Source organism: Sceloporus occidentalis, unplaced genomic scaffold (genome assembly GCF_023333645.1).
Source record: "Sceloporus occidentalis isolate IW3139 unplaced genomic scaffold, rSceOcc1.0.p SCAF_4, whole genome shotgun sequence".
NCBI lineage: Eukaryota > Metazoa > Chordata > Lepidosauria > Squamata > Phrynosomatidae > Sceloporus > Sceloporus occidentalis.
Genome location: NW_028316984.1, coordinates 1833228 through 1850528, shown reverse-complemented (window position 1 = coordinate 1850528; position 17301 = coordinate 1833228). Strand labels below are relative to the sequence as shown.

The following is a 17301-nucleotide window of genomic DNA, read 5'->3' as shown; positions in this document are numbered from 1 at the left end:
ACAGAATGCAAACAATACGGATGTTTGGGAAAGTGATGTAGAAAAGATGAGATATTGATGCATTTTAATGTTTGTAATAAGGGAAAAAACAGTGATGGTCCAGGGCAAGGTAGGGCCATCTTTTTTCTAGTTAATTATGCTGACCAACAGCATTTAGCCCAGCATAACATTAACCATGATGAAAATCTCAAACCCAGCACAATTTATCTTTCTGGCAGCAGCATACAAAACAATATTGGCCCCTAAATTCTGTTTATGTCAAGATATATCCTGCCAAGATTATTATTATTATTATTATTATTATTATTATTATTATTATTAACCTTTATTTATGAAGCGCTGTAAATTTACACAATCCACTATCCCCAAAATACAGGGTGCCCTTAAGATATTTCACTGGTTGAGGTGGATCAAAAGGTAATGTCTTCCCCATCCCATACTTTTCTCACACAAAATCAACATAATCCTCATCAACCCACCCCCTCTCCCTATTTCTCACATTCATGGCCTCATCCATCCTCCTTAAATATATATGCTCTCATCGTATCCATCATCTAGGTCAGGGGTTGGCAACCCCCGGCCCGTGGGCCGCATGCGGCCCGCCGAGGCCAGGGGACCAGCCCGAGCCTGGTGCTGCCGCCGATTGCCAAAGGCCCCGCACTGGCGGCAATCGGCGGCAGCACCAGGCCCTTGGCACAGGGCCTTTGGGGGGCCACTGGCCTCCCCCTCTCGCGCGAGAGGCCAAAGGTCTCTCGCGCGAGCGGGCGGGGCCTTTGGGGGGCCGCCGGCCTCCTTCCTCCTGGACCTCTGCCTCCAGCAGGTGAATTAAGGAAGGAGGGAAGGGAGGAAAGGAAGGAAGGAAGGAGAGAGAGTGGAAGGGAGAGAAAGAAAGAAAGGGGAGTGGAGTGGAGAAAGATAGGGAAAGAAGAAGAGATGGTAGGAAGGAAGGAGAGTGGAAAAGAGGGAAGGAAAGAAAGAGGTGTGGAGGGAGAGATGGGGAGAAGGGAGAATGAGAAAGGGAGGAAGGAAAAAGAAGAGAGGGGAGGAAGGAAGGAAGGAAGGAAGGAAGGAAGGAAGGAAGGAAAGCAAAAAAGAAAAAGGGGTGTGGAGGGAGAGACAGGGAAGGAAGGCAAGGGGAGAGTGAGAAAGGGAGGGAAGAAAAGAAAGAGAGAAGGAAGGAAGGTGTGGAGGGAGAGATGGGGAGGAAGAAGGAGAAGGGAGAATGAGAAAGGAAGGGTGGGAGGAAAAGGAAGAGAGAGACGGATGGAAGGAAAGAAAGGAAGGAAGAGAGGTGGGGGGAGGGAGAGATGGGGAAAGGGGAAGAGAGAGAATGAGAAAGGGAGGAGGAGGAAGGAAGAGAGAGAGATGGGTGGAAAGAAGGAAAGAGATGAAAAGAAGGAGAGAGAGTGGAAGGGATGGAAAGAAAGAAAGAAAGAAAGAAAGAAAGAAAGAAAGAAAGAGTGGTGTCGAGGTAGAGATGAAGAGAAGAGAGCCAGGAAGGAAGAAGAAAGGAAGGGGGGAATGAAGGAGAGTGGGATTGAAAGAGGTGTGGAGGGAGAGATGGGGGAGGGAGGGAGGAAGAGAGACATGAGGGAAAGAGGGATGTGAAGGGAGACATAGGAAAGGAAGGAAGGAGAAAGAGAAGGGAAGATGGGAAGGAAGAAGGGATGGAACTCTGCCTCCAGCAGGAAGGGAAGGAAGGAAGGAAGGAAGGAAGGAAGGAAGGAAGGAAAGAGGTCTGGAGGGAGAGATGGGGAGAAGGGAAGGGAGCTAGGAAGACAGGAGGGAGGGAAGGAAGAAGGAAGGGGGATGAGAAAGGGAGAGGGAAATAAAGGAAGAGGTGGAAGGGAGGGAAGGAAGAAAGGGGGAAGAAAGGAAATGGAGGAAGAAAGGCATGGAAGGGTAGTAAGAAGGTGAAAGGAAGAAAGGGAGGAATAAGGAAAAGGGAGGAAGAGAGAGATGGATGGAAGGAAAAAGAGTGGGAAGGAGGGAAGGAAGTGGGAGAATGAGAAAAGGAGATGGAATAAGGAAAAGGGAGAAAGAAAAGAGAATGAATGTGAGATGGAGGCCCGGCAGGGCCGGCAAAGAGGAGGAGGCCTCCAGTGCTGGCGCCCCCGTTGGATTTTTTGCCAGCCTCTGACAGGGCCTGGGGCCCTGTCAGGGGCTGGCAAAGAGGGTGAGGCCTCTAGCGCTGGCGCCCTCATTGGCTTTTTGCTGGCCTCAAACGGGGCCTGGGGCCCCGTCAGGGGCCCAGAAAGAGGGCAAGGCCTCCAGTGCTGGCCCCACCCCTAGAGGGTGGAAGCTCCACCCCGGTGTGCGGCACCGCCCCTGGAGGGTGGAAGCTCCACCCCCAGCATGTGGCCCCACCCCCAGAGAGTGGAAGCTCCCCCCCCGGCTTCGGCCCCCCAGTTGTCTGAGGGACAGAAACCCGGCCCCCGGCTCAAAAAGGTTGCCTACCCCTGATCTAGGTAAACTGTCCCACACACATCACTCCCTTTCCCTATTCCCTGCAATTTCCCTAAATGACATGAACCTTGCATGCTACCCAATCAGCTCTTAAAAAGCAGGCAAGTGAGTAAACAAACAAAACCCCATCTATTTGCATCCAACTGTATTTTTCGAATTTTGAAGGAAGCAGAATGATGGAGTCCTCTCTCCATACAGTCTCAAAAGCACAAATGGAAAATATAGTAGCAACCATCCTTCTCAAATATATCAGTTAGAAGAGGATCTGGGAAAGTAAACTCACATCTCCAAAAGCTTATGCTTCCAGTTTCTTTATTTCAGTTAGTCTCCAAGGTCCTACAAGATCCCTTTTATATAGGTTAGAGGCGTTAGTGGTGATCTAATACATTGCACCACTTATTTTGATGGAAAAGAAGCAAGCATTTCTTTGCAATTATTGTTTCTGAAAAAATAAAACATTAGCTGAACATATATTTAAAATGAGAACACTTGGGATAGCCTATATGAAATCTGGGTTCCACATTCAAAAGGAGGCTGTCATTTCGTAGGATCTGTCAATTTGGTCTGTTTCCAGCAGTTTTTAAAGATGGTTGTCTCATAAACACTGAACTAACAATATAAACATTTACTTACCAGTAGCTCCTCTGTCTCCTTTGGGCCCAGTGGGGCCAGTTTCACCAGGAATTCCCAGTAGACCAACAAAGCCCATGACTCCTTGTTCACCTTTATACCCTTCAAGGCAAAATAATGAAGTGGATGTGTTATTATTACATATCTGTTGAGTCAGAATAAATTGGTAGCTTTCAATAATGGGTTCTGCCATTTTACCTCTTGCTCCAGGAAAACCTGGTATTCCAGGTCTTCCAGATGCACCTGGATCTCCTCTAAGTCCCTTTTGACCATCTTCTCCAACCACACCTATTTGTCCTTCTTCTCCTTTGGTCCCAGGTGGAGCATCTAGCCCAGGTATCCCTGGGGGGCCTGGGTAGCCTATAAGATTTATACATAGTTTAGACATTCTAAAATAATAAATTATTCTAATCAAGTGATTACAAGACATAAATGTGTAGCATCTTTGTGGGCTTCCATTCTTGATGGCTTCAGCTTAGTGCAGAGGTGTATGATATTGAAAATTCAACTTACTGTGTTTAGACTTTTAAATGGAGCCCTCGTGGCGCAGTGGTTAAATGCCTGTACTGCAGCCATTCACTCAAAACCACAAGGTTGTGAGTTCAAGACCAGCAAAGGGCCCAAGCTCGACTCAGGCTTGCATCCTTCCAAGGTCGCTAAAATGAGTACCCAGACTGTTGGGGGCAAATTAGCTTACTTGCTAATTAGCTTACTTGCTGTTCACCGCTATGATCTTTGGAATAGCGGTATATAAATAAAACAAATTATTATTATTATTATTAAATAAAAAGAAAAATTCAAAATTGTGAAATTCAAAATTGTGAAATGTCATTTTTCTTGAAGGAGGAAAGTGGTTTACTCCACTGTTCTGATGTGAAAACCTCTCAAGCTAGTATCCCTCCTAATAGTATCTTCAGGGCTAGCCTGAAGATAGAGAGCCCTCCCTCCATGATAACTGTCATCCTTCGGCCTGTGAGGGAGTGACCAGGCAGGCCCAGCTCCACCAGGGCTAGCCTGAAGAAAGAGAGCCCACCCTCCATGATAACTGTCATCCTTTGGCCTGTGAGGGAGTGAACAGGCAGGCCCAGCTCCATCAGGGTTAGCCTGAAGAAGAAGAGCCCTCCCTCCAGTCCATCTGCCTTGGTCCAGGTCTGAGAGGGAGAGAATAACCACTGGACCTTATCCCCTTTGCCACCACCATTCCCTTCTCCTTTTGTGTCATGTCTTTTAGATTGTAAGTCTGAGGGCAGGGAACTGCCTAATTAAAAATAATAATTGTAAGCCACTCTGATAGCTTTTAGGGCTGAAGGGCGGGGTATAAATACCATAAATAAATAAATAAATAAATAAATAAATAAATAAATAAATAAATAAATCTTCTGCATGTGGAGTCTCTGGCATTGCCTCTTTCAACCGTTAATTTGAAGTATTGAATACTTTTTCCAGAATAGGGTGGGCTTCAACACTTCTTCAATTCTTCTGAAAAATTGTGCCACTCATCGTTTTATAAGGAAATTTCTACAGATTTACACAAGCTGTTGGACTGTTATCTGTATCGTTATAAAATTGTCCTCTGTCTCTGCTGACGCAAACTTTGACAGAAGGCTGTTCTAGCATGTTCTGGACCAAAACAATTGCCTGGGATATAACTCCTCTAAGGAGTTTATCACACTGGGGCTAAGTTTGGTATTAAAGAGAGATTAAAGCACATTTAAAGCATCCCATAGATAAAGCGAAAATGGCGAGTAATTGTGTGAATGATTATCACATGCAATTGCGCAAATAAAGTGATATTGGACATGCATTGTCGCTGAAATCCTGAAAGTAAAAAGATGCACATTAATGCTTCTTTGTAACCACTTTAATGGCAGGCTTTGTGTGATGTCATGCAAAATTGTTTCGCGTAATTACGTGATTTTTCCAGGATATTCACGGGATAAACGCCCAATCTCCTTCGTGTGATGAACTCCTTTGAAATATTGATTTAGCAGAGAAAGTGAAGCTGGACTAACTGATAACATTTTTAAAAAGTGGAATAGGGGGTGAGTACAGACAAAGGCAGCTAACAGCAAGAAACAGTCAATTAATTAGGAAGGGGAAGAGAAAGAATGCCTATTTTCTTTTGTGTGAGTGTCTGTGTGTGGAAGTGTAAGGTACAGAATGGTAACCTGTCTTCCTTGAAAAGCAGTCTATTCAGAGATGGCTGATTTTGTCTGCTTTCCCTTGACACCACTGTCTCATCTGGAAAAAGCCCACCAACAGTTGTGTGTGATGTGTACAAGTCATTTCCAACTAACGGAGAGGTTTTCTTGGCAAGATTTGTTCAGAAGAGGTTTGCCATTGCCTTCCCCTGAGGTTGAGTGTGTGTGACCCACCCAAGGTCACCCGGTGGGTTTCATGGCCAAGCTGGGAATCAAACCCTGTTCTCCAGAGTCATAGTCCAATGCTGAAATGCTAGCTCTTAATCTGGCCAGTTACTGACCAGCTTGCCCACTTTGGCTCCCGGCTCTACTACTACTATCTGTCCAATCCTATATCACCTGCCAAAACAGGTATTATCTGAATATAAAAAAATATTCAATGAGGTGGCAAGAAAAAAGAAGAAAAGAAAAGAAAAAAGAAAAAAATATATTTATGATATTTCACTACTATAATTAATCTCTGAAAATCTGAAGATGATATAAAGATATGAAAATTATTTGGGAACATATGTTGTAATGTGTTAACTGTTAATGTTGTCATAAGAGGCACGTAAAAATCGATATGAAAAAATCTTTCTCTGTCTGTGTATTCCTGAATTCCAGAATGCAGATGATTGCCTCCCCTTTAAAAAGCTCCCAAACTGTTGAAAATTAATTTCCTGTTGTATTTTTTTAAAAAAAAACCATAGCTTTCTATCACAGCAGCATGAACAGTGTGTTTTTGCTCTTCAAACCTATAATGCAAATCTGGTTTGGAAATTCATGGTTTGTCATGAGCCAGGAAATAAAGGATCTTTCATACTACTTAGTTATAAAACTGTGATTCACTTTTATCGGCTATGGTTGCATCCTGTGGAATTCATCTGGGGTTTGTATAGTTGGTGTTTGCCCTGTATTTCTATGACTTTAAAATATGTTTCTCTTATCTTTACTCACTTTTCATCTGTAGTATATGTGTTTCTAATAAACTGGCAAATTCCTTAATATCATTAGTTCACTGTAGATGATATTACAGAGCGATTAAGAAAGTTGAACAGACACCGTTAATAGGCCTGGTTGCAGTGGAGCGTGATGCCAACCTTTGGTTCCCCAGTTTTTCGCGCATCTCAGTGGCACACACAGGCATCCTGGAATGCCCAGAACTGGCAATGGACACATGCTGGATTTACCTCTGAGTTTCCCATACCTGGGAGACAATTCCCATTGGTTACACAGTTGCTAAACAGCAATAGCCACAGTCAGTGCTTCCCTGCACTCTGCTAGGTGTGGAAGGCAGATTTACAGCGCCATTGTCAACCCAGAAGTCCACTCTAACACCTCTTGCATGTATGTTAATTGAACTAAAGCTCCGGATTAGAAAGTTCTAAAGATTTTTGTGGGGAAAATTTTATGTCCTTCAAAACTACAAGCATATACCTCAGTTAACAAAAAAGAACATCTGCTTTGTCAGAGACTTTGTTAACACAAGCTTGTCTGTATTTGCCTATGTTGTTTACTGCAAAGAGGTTTTGAGTACAGTGGGCCCTTGCCTTATGCGGGGGATCTGTTCCGTTCATTTGAATGGGGCTCGTGTGTGGTGGCATGGGAGTGTGCCGGGCGCCACGGGCACGTGCCCCATTCATTTGAATGGGATGTGCCGCCCCTTGCACCCCGTGCGCTCCCCGCAGCTTGAGCACGTACGCTCAAGTCTGCGTAAAGCGCGCCCATGTATAACGTGGGCGCACTGTATGTTGCAATAAATATAACCAACTGCAATACTCCCCATTCCCAGTAATATTAGTCAGTTGTTAAAGGAATTTTCATCCATATCCTTTTCTCCTCTTTATAAATATTCTTGCCTAATAATTGCTTTAAAGTGGGAATGTTGACAACATATCACAAGTGAAAAATGTATCAACAGCAGGGTTGTATTACCTGGTACTCCATCCAAGCCTGGAGATCCCTCATCACCAGATGTTCCTGATATATTGGAAATACTAGGAAGGCCTGGCCTTCCATCAGGTCCAAGAGCACCAGGTGGGCCTCGAGTTCCTGTCAATTCAAAAATAAGACTTACTACTGAAGATGGAGGCACAGATGGGTGGAGTGAATGCACACTTCCATGTCCTTTTGACTGATTATCCAGCACTGTGTTTCAGAAGGCTTCCATGTTACTCTGGAAGATGGTACAATACAGGTCTGATCTCTAATGACAGAATGGCTTGCAAGGATCTATGGACTTTCTTTGATAATTATTATCTGGAGAAGCATGTCTTACTTTTTATTCCAGGTCATCTAGAATGTATAAGAAGCCTGCTTCTTACCTTTGTTACATCTGCACTGCAGAAATAATCCATTTTGACACCGTTTTCACTGTAGTTTGTTCTGGCAGCAGAGCCCTGGTGGCACAGTGCTTAAGTGCCAGTACTGCAGCCACTCACTCACAAACCACAAGTTGTGAATACAATCTCAGTCAGGGGCTCAGGGTCAACTCAGCCTGACATCCTTCTGAGGTTGCTAAAATGAGTACGAAGCTTGTTGGAGACAAATAGCTTACAGCTATAAACTGCTTAGAGACTGCTTAGTGCGGTATGAAGCAGTATATAAATGAAGCTGCTATTGCTATTGCTATAATATATCAAAGAAGAGAATTGCAGAAATTGACAATCCTTGGCTGCAGACCTCCTTAACTGTTTGGCACCAATGGAAAGAAGTATTATCTCCAATACCTTCCCCATCTGTCCTTTGTCTTTTCCTTCCTCTGTTTTATAATACTATTATTATACACTATTACAATACAATATTATTTTCAGACAATGAAGAAAAGGGGGAATTTACACAATCTGATATTTATGTACCAAAGGAATCCCTAATACACAAGAAGAATGATCAGAGAACCTATGACAGTGACTTGGTTATCCCTATTCCAAGTGTCCACATTTACAACTAGATTAATGGCTAATTCCAAGATCTCCCACAATGTTTGAAAAAAATATGTACACAGCAATCAAAAGGGCAAGTCTCAGCTATCTCCAGTTGTTTACTGGGTCAGAGATACCACAATGAAACTGTAAGCTGAATCCTGAGACCCCATGAGTTATTCAATGACTTATATAACAGTTCAAACCAAGATGCCCAAGTTCCTTTTAGTTGAGGTCAGACTAGATGCTCTCAAGATGTGATTTTCTATAATTAAGACATTTTCACATTTCAGTGCCCAAAATTAATGATCACTGGCAAACGAGAGTTCACCCATGTTGATGGTGGGAGTCAGAGTGGGAACTGACCTTGGCCAGCCTGGCATGTTACCGATATTGTTGTTGAAGCTGCTGGGAAGCTGCTAGGAGGAACTATGGCTCCCTCCACTCATTGATGTTTATCACACTATACTCTTATAGTGCTACTATTCCACTTTGACTGCTCTAGCTGCCTCCTGTTGCATTCTGGGATTGGCAGTTTTAAGGAGGGGTTCTCTACCTGAGAATTCTAAATACTCCTCCTTAAAACTGCCAATCCCAGAATGCAATAGGAGGCAGCTAGAGCAGTCAAAGTGGAATAGTAGCACTATAAGAGTATAGTGTGATAAACATCATTGTATCATTTATGGTTACATTTGGGCTGATTAAAGGAAAATAAATTGAATGCTCTATTGTTGATTGTTAAAACCTAACACCGAGTAGACATGTACAATGAATGAAGTCATGGAAATCTCAGTAATGTACACGTGAATTTTTAGTCATCTGTAACATCACTTTGCAAGCTTATAAATGCTGGAATCCTATTAATAAAGTTGTTCTTTCTTTGCTCCTGTACAGACTGCTGGGCTGCTCTGTTATGGAGGGGAGGGGAACCCCTTGATCAAGGATAACAATGTTTCCGCACAGATACAGGATCGACCCGCAGTTTACGTATACTAAGAGTGGTCGTGGTGGGAGCTGATATCTCAGTTCTCCCCCTGCTTATAAAACTAGTGCTAAAATAAATTGAGAAATAGACTTAGACATTGAAATACCAGATGAGAACTGTATTCATACATGGAATTTACTTTCATTTAAATCACGTTCTGCAACAGCAAGGGGAACTGCTTTAAAATCACACATAAATGGTACTACACTACAGTTAGAAATTCACAAATAGTCAAAATACTCATTTCTAAATGCTAGAGTGGATGTAAGCAAACTGGCACATATGTCCACACATGGATGCAGTGCCCAGTTATTAATGAATTTTGGCAAAACCTGTTAAAACTAATTTCTACCATCATCAAACAGACGATAAAATTCTTCCCTGGTCTATTATTGCTATCTTTATATCTAAATGAAAACAAACATTTGAAACACAAATATTTAATAATGTTTTTCTATTAGTGGCTTGACTTGAAATAGGTTTTTCTTGGAAAACAGGCAATGTAACATTAGAAAAGTGGTGGAACCACATCTGGGACACTTGGTTGCTTGAGAAACTATTGGATAATACAAGAAGAACAACAGGAGATACAAACTAAGGGGCCATTCAGTCTACACTTTACCCCAGATCAGAAATCGATTCTTTCACATGAAGTTCATATTGGCCCCAAATCTCCCACAAGCTTATCAGAGACTTGCACAAGTGTTTCGTGTCAAATGCCCCTTAACGCGGGTCATTTGCAATTGGGGCAAAAGCCGTCTCTTTTGAAAAAAAAACAGGTTCTACTGAATATGAATTTGCCCCCGATCATGATTGGGGCAAGTTCAGGGGAGGGATTTAGGTCAGAGGGAGGGGTGGGCAGGGCATTCCCTCCCCTCATCGGGGCGAAGGAGGAGGAGGAGGAGGAGGAGGAGGAAGGAGCCAGAGAGGATGCAAAAAAGGGGAATCTGACAGGAGGCAAAAAGGGGGAATTGAGGTGACTGATGTGGTCAATTCAGGGCAGGTCAGAGGGCCACAGCAAGCCAAGTCTCTGCTCTCCAGCAGGGGCCTTTCCTTTTTTATTTTTATTTTTTAAAATTATTTTTAACAGTCTATGCGCAAGTTTTTTGCAATAGATATATAGACAGAATGTGAGCAGGAGGAAAGGTCAATTCAGGGCAGGTCAGAGGGCCAGAGCAAACCAAGGCTCTGCTCTCCAGCAGAGAACTTTCCCTTTTTATTTTTATAATTATTTTTGGCAAAAAATGTGCATGTTTTTTGCTTCAGGTAGATATATATTTAGATAGAATGTGGCTAGCTGCTTGTTCACTTTCCCTTTCTTTCCTCGCTTCCAGCAAAGGGGAAATGCTGCAAAGGGCACTTTGCAAGGGGCTTTTTCCCTTTGTGAATGAATGCTACAGTGCGAATATTACAACGTTTCTCTTTGGCAAATTGATACACACTTTTGCCACTGTCTCTAAGGAATTCAGGGGTAGCCTAGGAAAAGCAAAGAATGCATGGCATCACATCCTTTTCTGGCATTCTGAGGTGAGGAATTATTTATTTATTTATTTATTTATTTATTTTTTATTATTGCATGTGTTATGAGGCATTCTGGGATGGCATTGAGGGGGGGACACAGGATGCAGAGATGGCATTATTTTGCATTTTGGGGTTGAAAATGGGGCCAAGGGCAGAACATAACCTGCACTGACCCAAACCCCAACAGTATGCACACACACACACACACACACACACACAGAGGTTTTTAAATTTGACAACATGTGCGCATTCTGATGCCTGGTTCTTTAAAAAAAAAGGAAGGTGGGAGCACACTTCCAATTGCCCAATAAGTGCTGGAAACGTCACCTATGACGATTGCGGAACTGAAAGTTGATTGACAGCAGCCGATTTCTCCAAGAGGGCATTTGGGTTAAAATACCCAATTGGTAGTCAGCACTTGCTTCCAGAGGGATTCGGGGAGGGAGAAACCGAAGCTTCCCAGTTCCTTCCACCGCAAAAGTGCCAGTGAGAATGGGGCCTAAGATTCCTTTACTGAGAAATGATATCCATATATTGATTTTAGAAATGCAGGTACATATTTAACAGGACCCCTAGAATACCACCAAGATCTTTGGAAAGATGTTATATCTTCAAACAACTGATGGAGAAACTATTAGAAACTCCACAACCATTAATCAAAATCAGGAGAGGTAATATCTATAAGATGTACGAGAAGGAAATAGCTTTAATAATCACATCTTGATCTGACTGGTACTGGTTAGTATCATGTTTGTATTTTGTCCCTTATTTAGTTATTCTGAACTATCTTGTTTGTTTACCTATAGACTTGTAATCTGAGGAGGATTTTAATTTTAATAGATTTTTTTTTTTAAAAAAAAGGAAAAATGGTGGCATCATGTCTAAAACTATGTGACTGTGCAGACCGCCCCTTTTACAGCCAGTTTGGGGCCATGGCAACCGCACGCTACAGCCCCAACCTGACTTTTGCAGTGGGCAAACAGGAGCCGCAAAGAGCGGCTCCTTTTTGCCCTCTGCAAAGGAAGCGATAGCTGTGGCACTGTGGCTTTACTGTGTTCCTTCGGCACTGCGTCACGCTGACGCAGCAGCAGAGGGGCGCCATAAAGCTGCAGCGCCATGTGGAGTGGCGTGCAGCATCACACTGGCCTGGGGGCAGAGCAGGGGCATGTGTTATGTAGACGCTACGGCCCGACACCATCCCCAGGATGGCCTTTACGGCCAGTGTGCACAGCTCCTACATGTCAATGAAGTTGCTATTTCTAATACAACTGAGTAACAGACTCACCTGGATCTCCTCTTTCTCCTTTCTGACCTGGAGGTCCTCTACTACCCTCAACAGGGCTTGGTTCTCCAACTGTACCTTTGTCACCCCAAATGCCTGGGAAACCTGGGAGGCCATATCCATCTGGTCCTATTGCACAATAAAGAAAATGATGAGAAAGAAGATGAGGATGGGAGCATTCTTTCTTTCACACATTCTAGTATGGAAGGCATTGCCTGCCAGCTTCAGAAATGTTTAGACAACACCCACTGTGATATGAAAGTCAAATGTGCACAATGTAAGGCAGTCCATCTCAGTAAGAGTGAACATAATCAATTAGTAAGAGCCAATATAATCAATATAAACATACCTGGTGATCCTGGGAAACCTTTAGTACCTGGCAAACCATCTAATCCAGGGATTCCTCTGATGCCAGGAATACCTACCAAAGTACCACATACTGTGTTATCCATAGATTCATTACTAAATATTTGTTAAACTATTTTATCGAAAATATCTTCCTATATAAAGGTGTCAACAAAAGATTAAAAAAAATAGTGTGCAATTTGCCTAGCATTTGTCACCACATGAGAACCTTGCATCTATTCTGCAGTATGCATTAGAAGCCTGCTATTATGGCATGCTGGTATGGCATGGTTCTCTGGTGCCACGTGTAGTTTATAACGCAAGATTAAAAGTAAAAAATTAAGAGACTTTTAATCACTGTAACTTCATTTTTTAAATAATTTTTATTGAGATTTTCTTATATACATACAAAGCATGAAAAGAAAAAAGAGAAAAGTAAAAATAACAAAAATGCACACAAAAAATATACAAATAAAAAAAGAAGTTACATTGTTCTGATCTTCCATAAATAGCTTAACACTTGCCAATGTATTATTAATCAAATTAGTAATTAGTATTTTTGCTAATAGTTCCTTATTTAGGACCATCTAACTTAGTTGCCATAATTTTGTTATATTTTTCCATTTATTTTCATGTTCTTGCATTGTTCTTTTTGCTGATATCATAGTCAGTCTGTCCATTATGTAGTAGTCATATATTCTTGTGATCCATTCATCTAAAGATGGCAGTGTCTTGGATCTCCAATTTCTTGCTAGGGAGATGCGGGCAGCTGTTATCATATACAGGATTAGACTTGTCATACCTGATGTCATTTTTAGTTGTATTATGTCTAATATATTAAGCAAAAATATTTCAGGAAAAAGGGGAAATTTTATATTTAGTACTTCTTGCATCTTCTTATGTATTACAATCCAATATTGCTTTACTAGGTCACATTGCCACCACAGGTGGAAATAGGTTCCAACCTTCTCCTTACACTTCCAGCATTTGTTATCATAATGTGGATTTATTCGAGATAATCTAGCTGGAGTTATGTAGCACCTATGAAATACCTTTATATAATTCTCTTTCAACGTGTTTCCTTTTGTAAATTTCTGGTTAGTTTTCCAAGATTGCTCCCACGTTGTTAATGTAATTGAGTGTCCTATATTCCTCATCCACTTAACCATGCTTTCCTTAACAGTTTCTTCTTCCATTTCAATATCTAAAAGTTGTTTATACATTTTTTTATGAATCCTTTCCCCCCTCCTAATAAAATCTTGTCAAAAGATTGCCATTCCGATTCTATTCCAACCTCTTTCATATCATTGTTGAATTATTTGAAGGTATTGAAGCCAGCCTATCGCTTTCCCTTCTTGCATTAATTGTTCTCTGGTTTTAATTTTAAGATCTCCTTTCACTGTAGTTAATAAATCTGCATATTTAATCCAGTAGGTATTACGTGGATGCTCTTTTTTTATGAAAGGCTTCCTGTGTAGAAACCCATCTAGGTATTTTAGAATAGAAAGAACTTTTTATATTGGCTCCAGGTCTTATATAACGTTTTCCTAATAGAGTGCCGGTTAAATTCCTTATCCACATTTGGTGGTTAATAAAATAAATAGGTATGCCATCCCTGTTTCATTCCAGCACCTTCCAGTGTGGTTATCTTTCTGTTTTCAAGCATAATCCAATCTTTAATCCATGACATAGCACAGGTTTTGTAATATATTTCCAGGTTGGGAATTCCTAATCCACCCTTCTGTTTTCTATCCTGCATCACTGTATATTTGATTCTGGGCTTTTTGCCCTGCCAGATGAATTTTGATAAATCTTGTTTCCAGCTTTTAAATTGAGATTTATTAGTTAAGATGGGTAATGACTGAAATAAAAATAACATTTTTGGTAGGAATGACATTTGAATAGTAGCAATTCTACCTAGGAGGGAAAAGTTGTTTTTTGTTCCATTCTACTAAGTTGGATTTAATACTTTTCCATATTTTTCATTTTTTATTTATTAAGATGCAGCAATTTAAAACATTTGAACTGAACATTACAGCTTTAGCTCACAGTTGAAATTCAGATGACTTACTTGTTGGCTGACTTTTTTAGGCTCCAATCTTTGGAGATTATCACATGGGGGACGTCTCATCCCTGTCCCATCATGTTCCTGTCCTTCTGTGTGATCGTGGGAAGGACTTTCAGATGGGATTCGCGCTTATCCCGTCCAGGAAGTGCGAATGGTGGCAATCACGTGAAAGGTTTTCAGATGAAGTTGCACAGATCCTGTCATTATCTTAGCATTAACCTGCCATTAAAGCAACATTGGCTGGCATTTTGCATTAACGGAAGATCGCGTTAATGCAATGCTACTTTAATGACAGGTTAATGGCAGGATTGGCACTACAATTTGAAAGCCTTTCACACCATCACAGTCACCAATGGGTTAAGGATGGGATAAAGATGGGGGAGCAATCCCATGTCTATCCCATCCCCATTTAAAAATCTCCTATGTCATTCTTAACCAATAGTTTTTGTTAGAAATTCAGCAGTGATTAGCACAAAAATGCCCCTAAGAGGTGAGGAGTAGTACAATTAAACAGCTAAGTGACTCAGAATGTCTTCCCCTTTTATCTACCCAGTCTAACTTCTGTGGATACTCTGCAGGAATTTTTTTTCAACAGTTACCTTACTGTCAGTCCTCCTTCAGCTGGCTCCTAGAATATTTAGTACCCTACACAACAGCTGTCTTTCCATGGAGTTCATGTAATAAAGCCTTTTACTTTGTTTCTCTCAGCTGGCGTATTTCTCTCCTTAATCCTATCTCTGTCTCTGACCTTCACACACCACTAATTTGGAAGTTGGGCCACTCTCTGAACCTCTGTTGCATTATTCATGAACCACCAGAGAGGCTTTTAATAGGCCTTTAAAAGCAAATTATTTTGTGATTGGGCTCCCCCATGGTGAAAATGTGTTGCAGTTGACCTTGGAGACCAAGGTTCGATTACCCACTCAGTCGTAGAAAGCGACTGGGTGATCCTGGGCGAGTCATACTCTTTCAGCCCCAGAAAATCCTGTGACATGTTTGCCTTAAGGTTACCATATGATGGAAACAACTTTAAGGCACATAACAATAACTTCTCGTTTTGTTTTAAAAACAAAACAAAACAAACTCAAACAATGTTTCTGTTATTCTTGAATTTTCTGGCAATTCCCATCACCAGCCACAACATTTTATTCCCACCCTCAAATGGCATTCCTTTTAATTCTAATACATATGAAAAAAATCTTTCTTCTCCTTTGATTTAAACACATTTTCCTTAGCATTATATTACTATAGTGCATCTATGAAACACTTCTTGATTTCTAGAAGTTCTTAGTCTATCTCATTTAAGGGCGTACCAATAGGATGCCAGATTTTGCTTTCCAGATATTTGTGATCAGAAGGAACAAAAAGGAAGAACCTAGAGGCCTAAGAGGTGATCTGTCTTTTAGTTACTGAATATACTCAACTATAAGTCGACCTTATGTATAAGTCGAGGTCAGGTTTTGGGGCCAAAATGATGGGTTTTAATATGCCCCGTGGATAAGTCCAGGGTAAAAACTTAAGGCCATGTAACAAAGGATCTAAAAGATGAAGCAAAGGAAACAATGCAAAAGAACTTACAAAATTCCAGCAGGCATAACTGTTTGTGCTTATGCTAAAGGCTGGATGGATGAGGTAACAGAAAGGGGTCAGTGCTGCAACCAGGGGATGGTTCCTTTTTAATAAGAATTAAAGTACAGTAGTTACATTGGCCCGTGGATAAGTCAACTCAGGTTTATTGGGGTCAATTTTTGACTAAAATCTCTAGACTTACACATGAATATATGTAGTAGTTGCGGTGTTAGGCATGTAGCCTCCATCTCCATCTATCACTGGCTAGATAAACAGGTAGCATAGTCAAACAGGTACCATGGCTCCCAGTCTTCACCTAACACCAAGCAATTTCTACACCCCCATGCCCATGTTCTTGTAAACAAGGCAGGGTGGATCACTGGGGAATATAGCGTGAAACAGGTAACCTCTACTTCCCTGATGTCATTAATGTGATTCCCTCTGCTGACGTGGTTATTAGAAAAAAAAATCTAAAGAGAAAGCAATCAATTCATGCATTTCTGTAGTAACATGTAATTTAGCTGTAAGGACTTGAGCGCCAAAACAACTTTAAAATATTTTTAGCATTTATTGTAAACAAGGCAGGACAGGACAGGACAGGACAAAACAGTACAGGATACAATAAAACATTGTGATTTACCTTTTTCTCCTGGGAACCCAATCTGCCCAGAATTTCCCTTTTCACCTGATGATCCAGGAATACCTGGGTCTCCTGGTGAGCCTCGTTCCCCAGTCTGCCCTGGGAATCCTGTGGAACAAATATGTAGTCATTACTAGGCATTCACTATGTTGTTACTTTAATAATCAAATAGTGCAAACCTGTACTTATTGCAAGAGTTTCTTGTGAACAACTCCAAACCTTCTGGGTGGCTGAATTGAAAAAGGATTGGACTAACCTTAATCAATTAATTATAATGGGTAATTAAGACTGAACTGTCTGTGAAGCATTATGTCACACACTTATCTCATGTATTCCCTACACCCACTATAATGTTATAGCAGTGATGGTAAAAAGTAGCCATTTTGTCTTCTTGAATCTAGTTAGATTCTTTATCATGTGTACTATGATTGTATGGAAGAGCAGAATCCATGGCTGGATGAAGCTAGATCAGTCTGGGTGATAGCTAACAAAGATCAACTGCTCAGTTCCTCACACAACAAAGTTTATGCATATTTGTGTTGTACTTATATAATACTGTGTGTGTAATATTAATGATAGCTATTTCTACAGATAATGTAATAATAAATAGAGTACTCACCGAAACAACGAAAACTTCCTCTTTACTTAGTTTATAACGTCATAAGAGTGCAAAACAGTATTAAACGTACTAGGC

At 41.2% G+C, this 17301-nt stretch overlaps 1 protein-coding gene across 1 annotated transcript in view; it reads right to left on the bottom strand.

The window, feature by feature from the left end:
- The window catches only part of LOC149313404 (uncharacterized), a 218591-nt gene that overhangs the window by 22641 nt on the left and 178649 nt on the right, over positions 1–17301 (bottom strand). The window contains exons 38-43 of the mRNA XM_089519047.1: positions 16608–16715; positions 12335–12406; positions 11989–12114; positions 7212–7328; positions 3295–3456; positions 3100–3198 (exon numbers count right to left, since the gene is read on the bottom strand). Coding sequence (XP_089375173.1) covers positions 3100–3198; positions 3295–3456; positions 7212–7328; positions 11989–12114; positions 12335–12406; positions 16608–16715 — 684 coding nt within the window. The remainder of the gene's footprint in view (positions 1–3099; positions 3199–3294; positions 3457–7211; positions 7329–11988; positions 12115–12334; positions 12407–16607; positions 16716–17301) is intronic.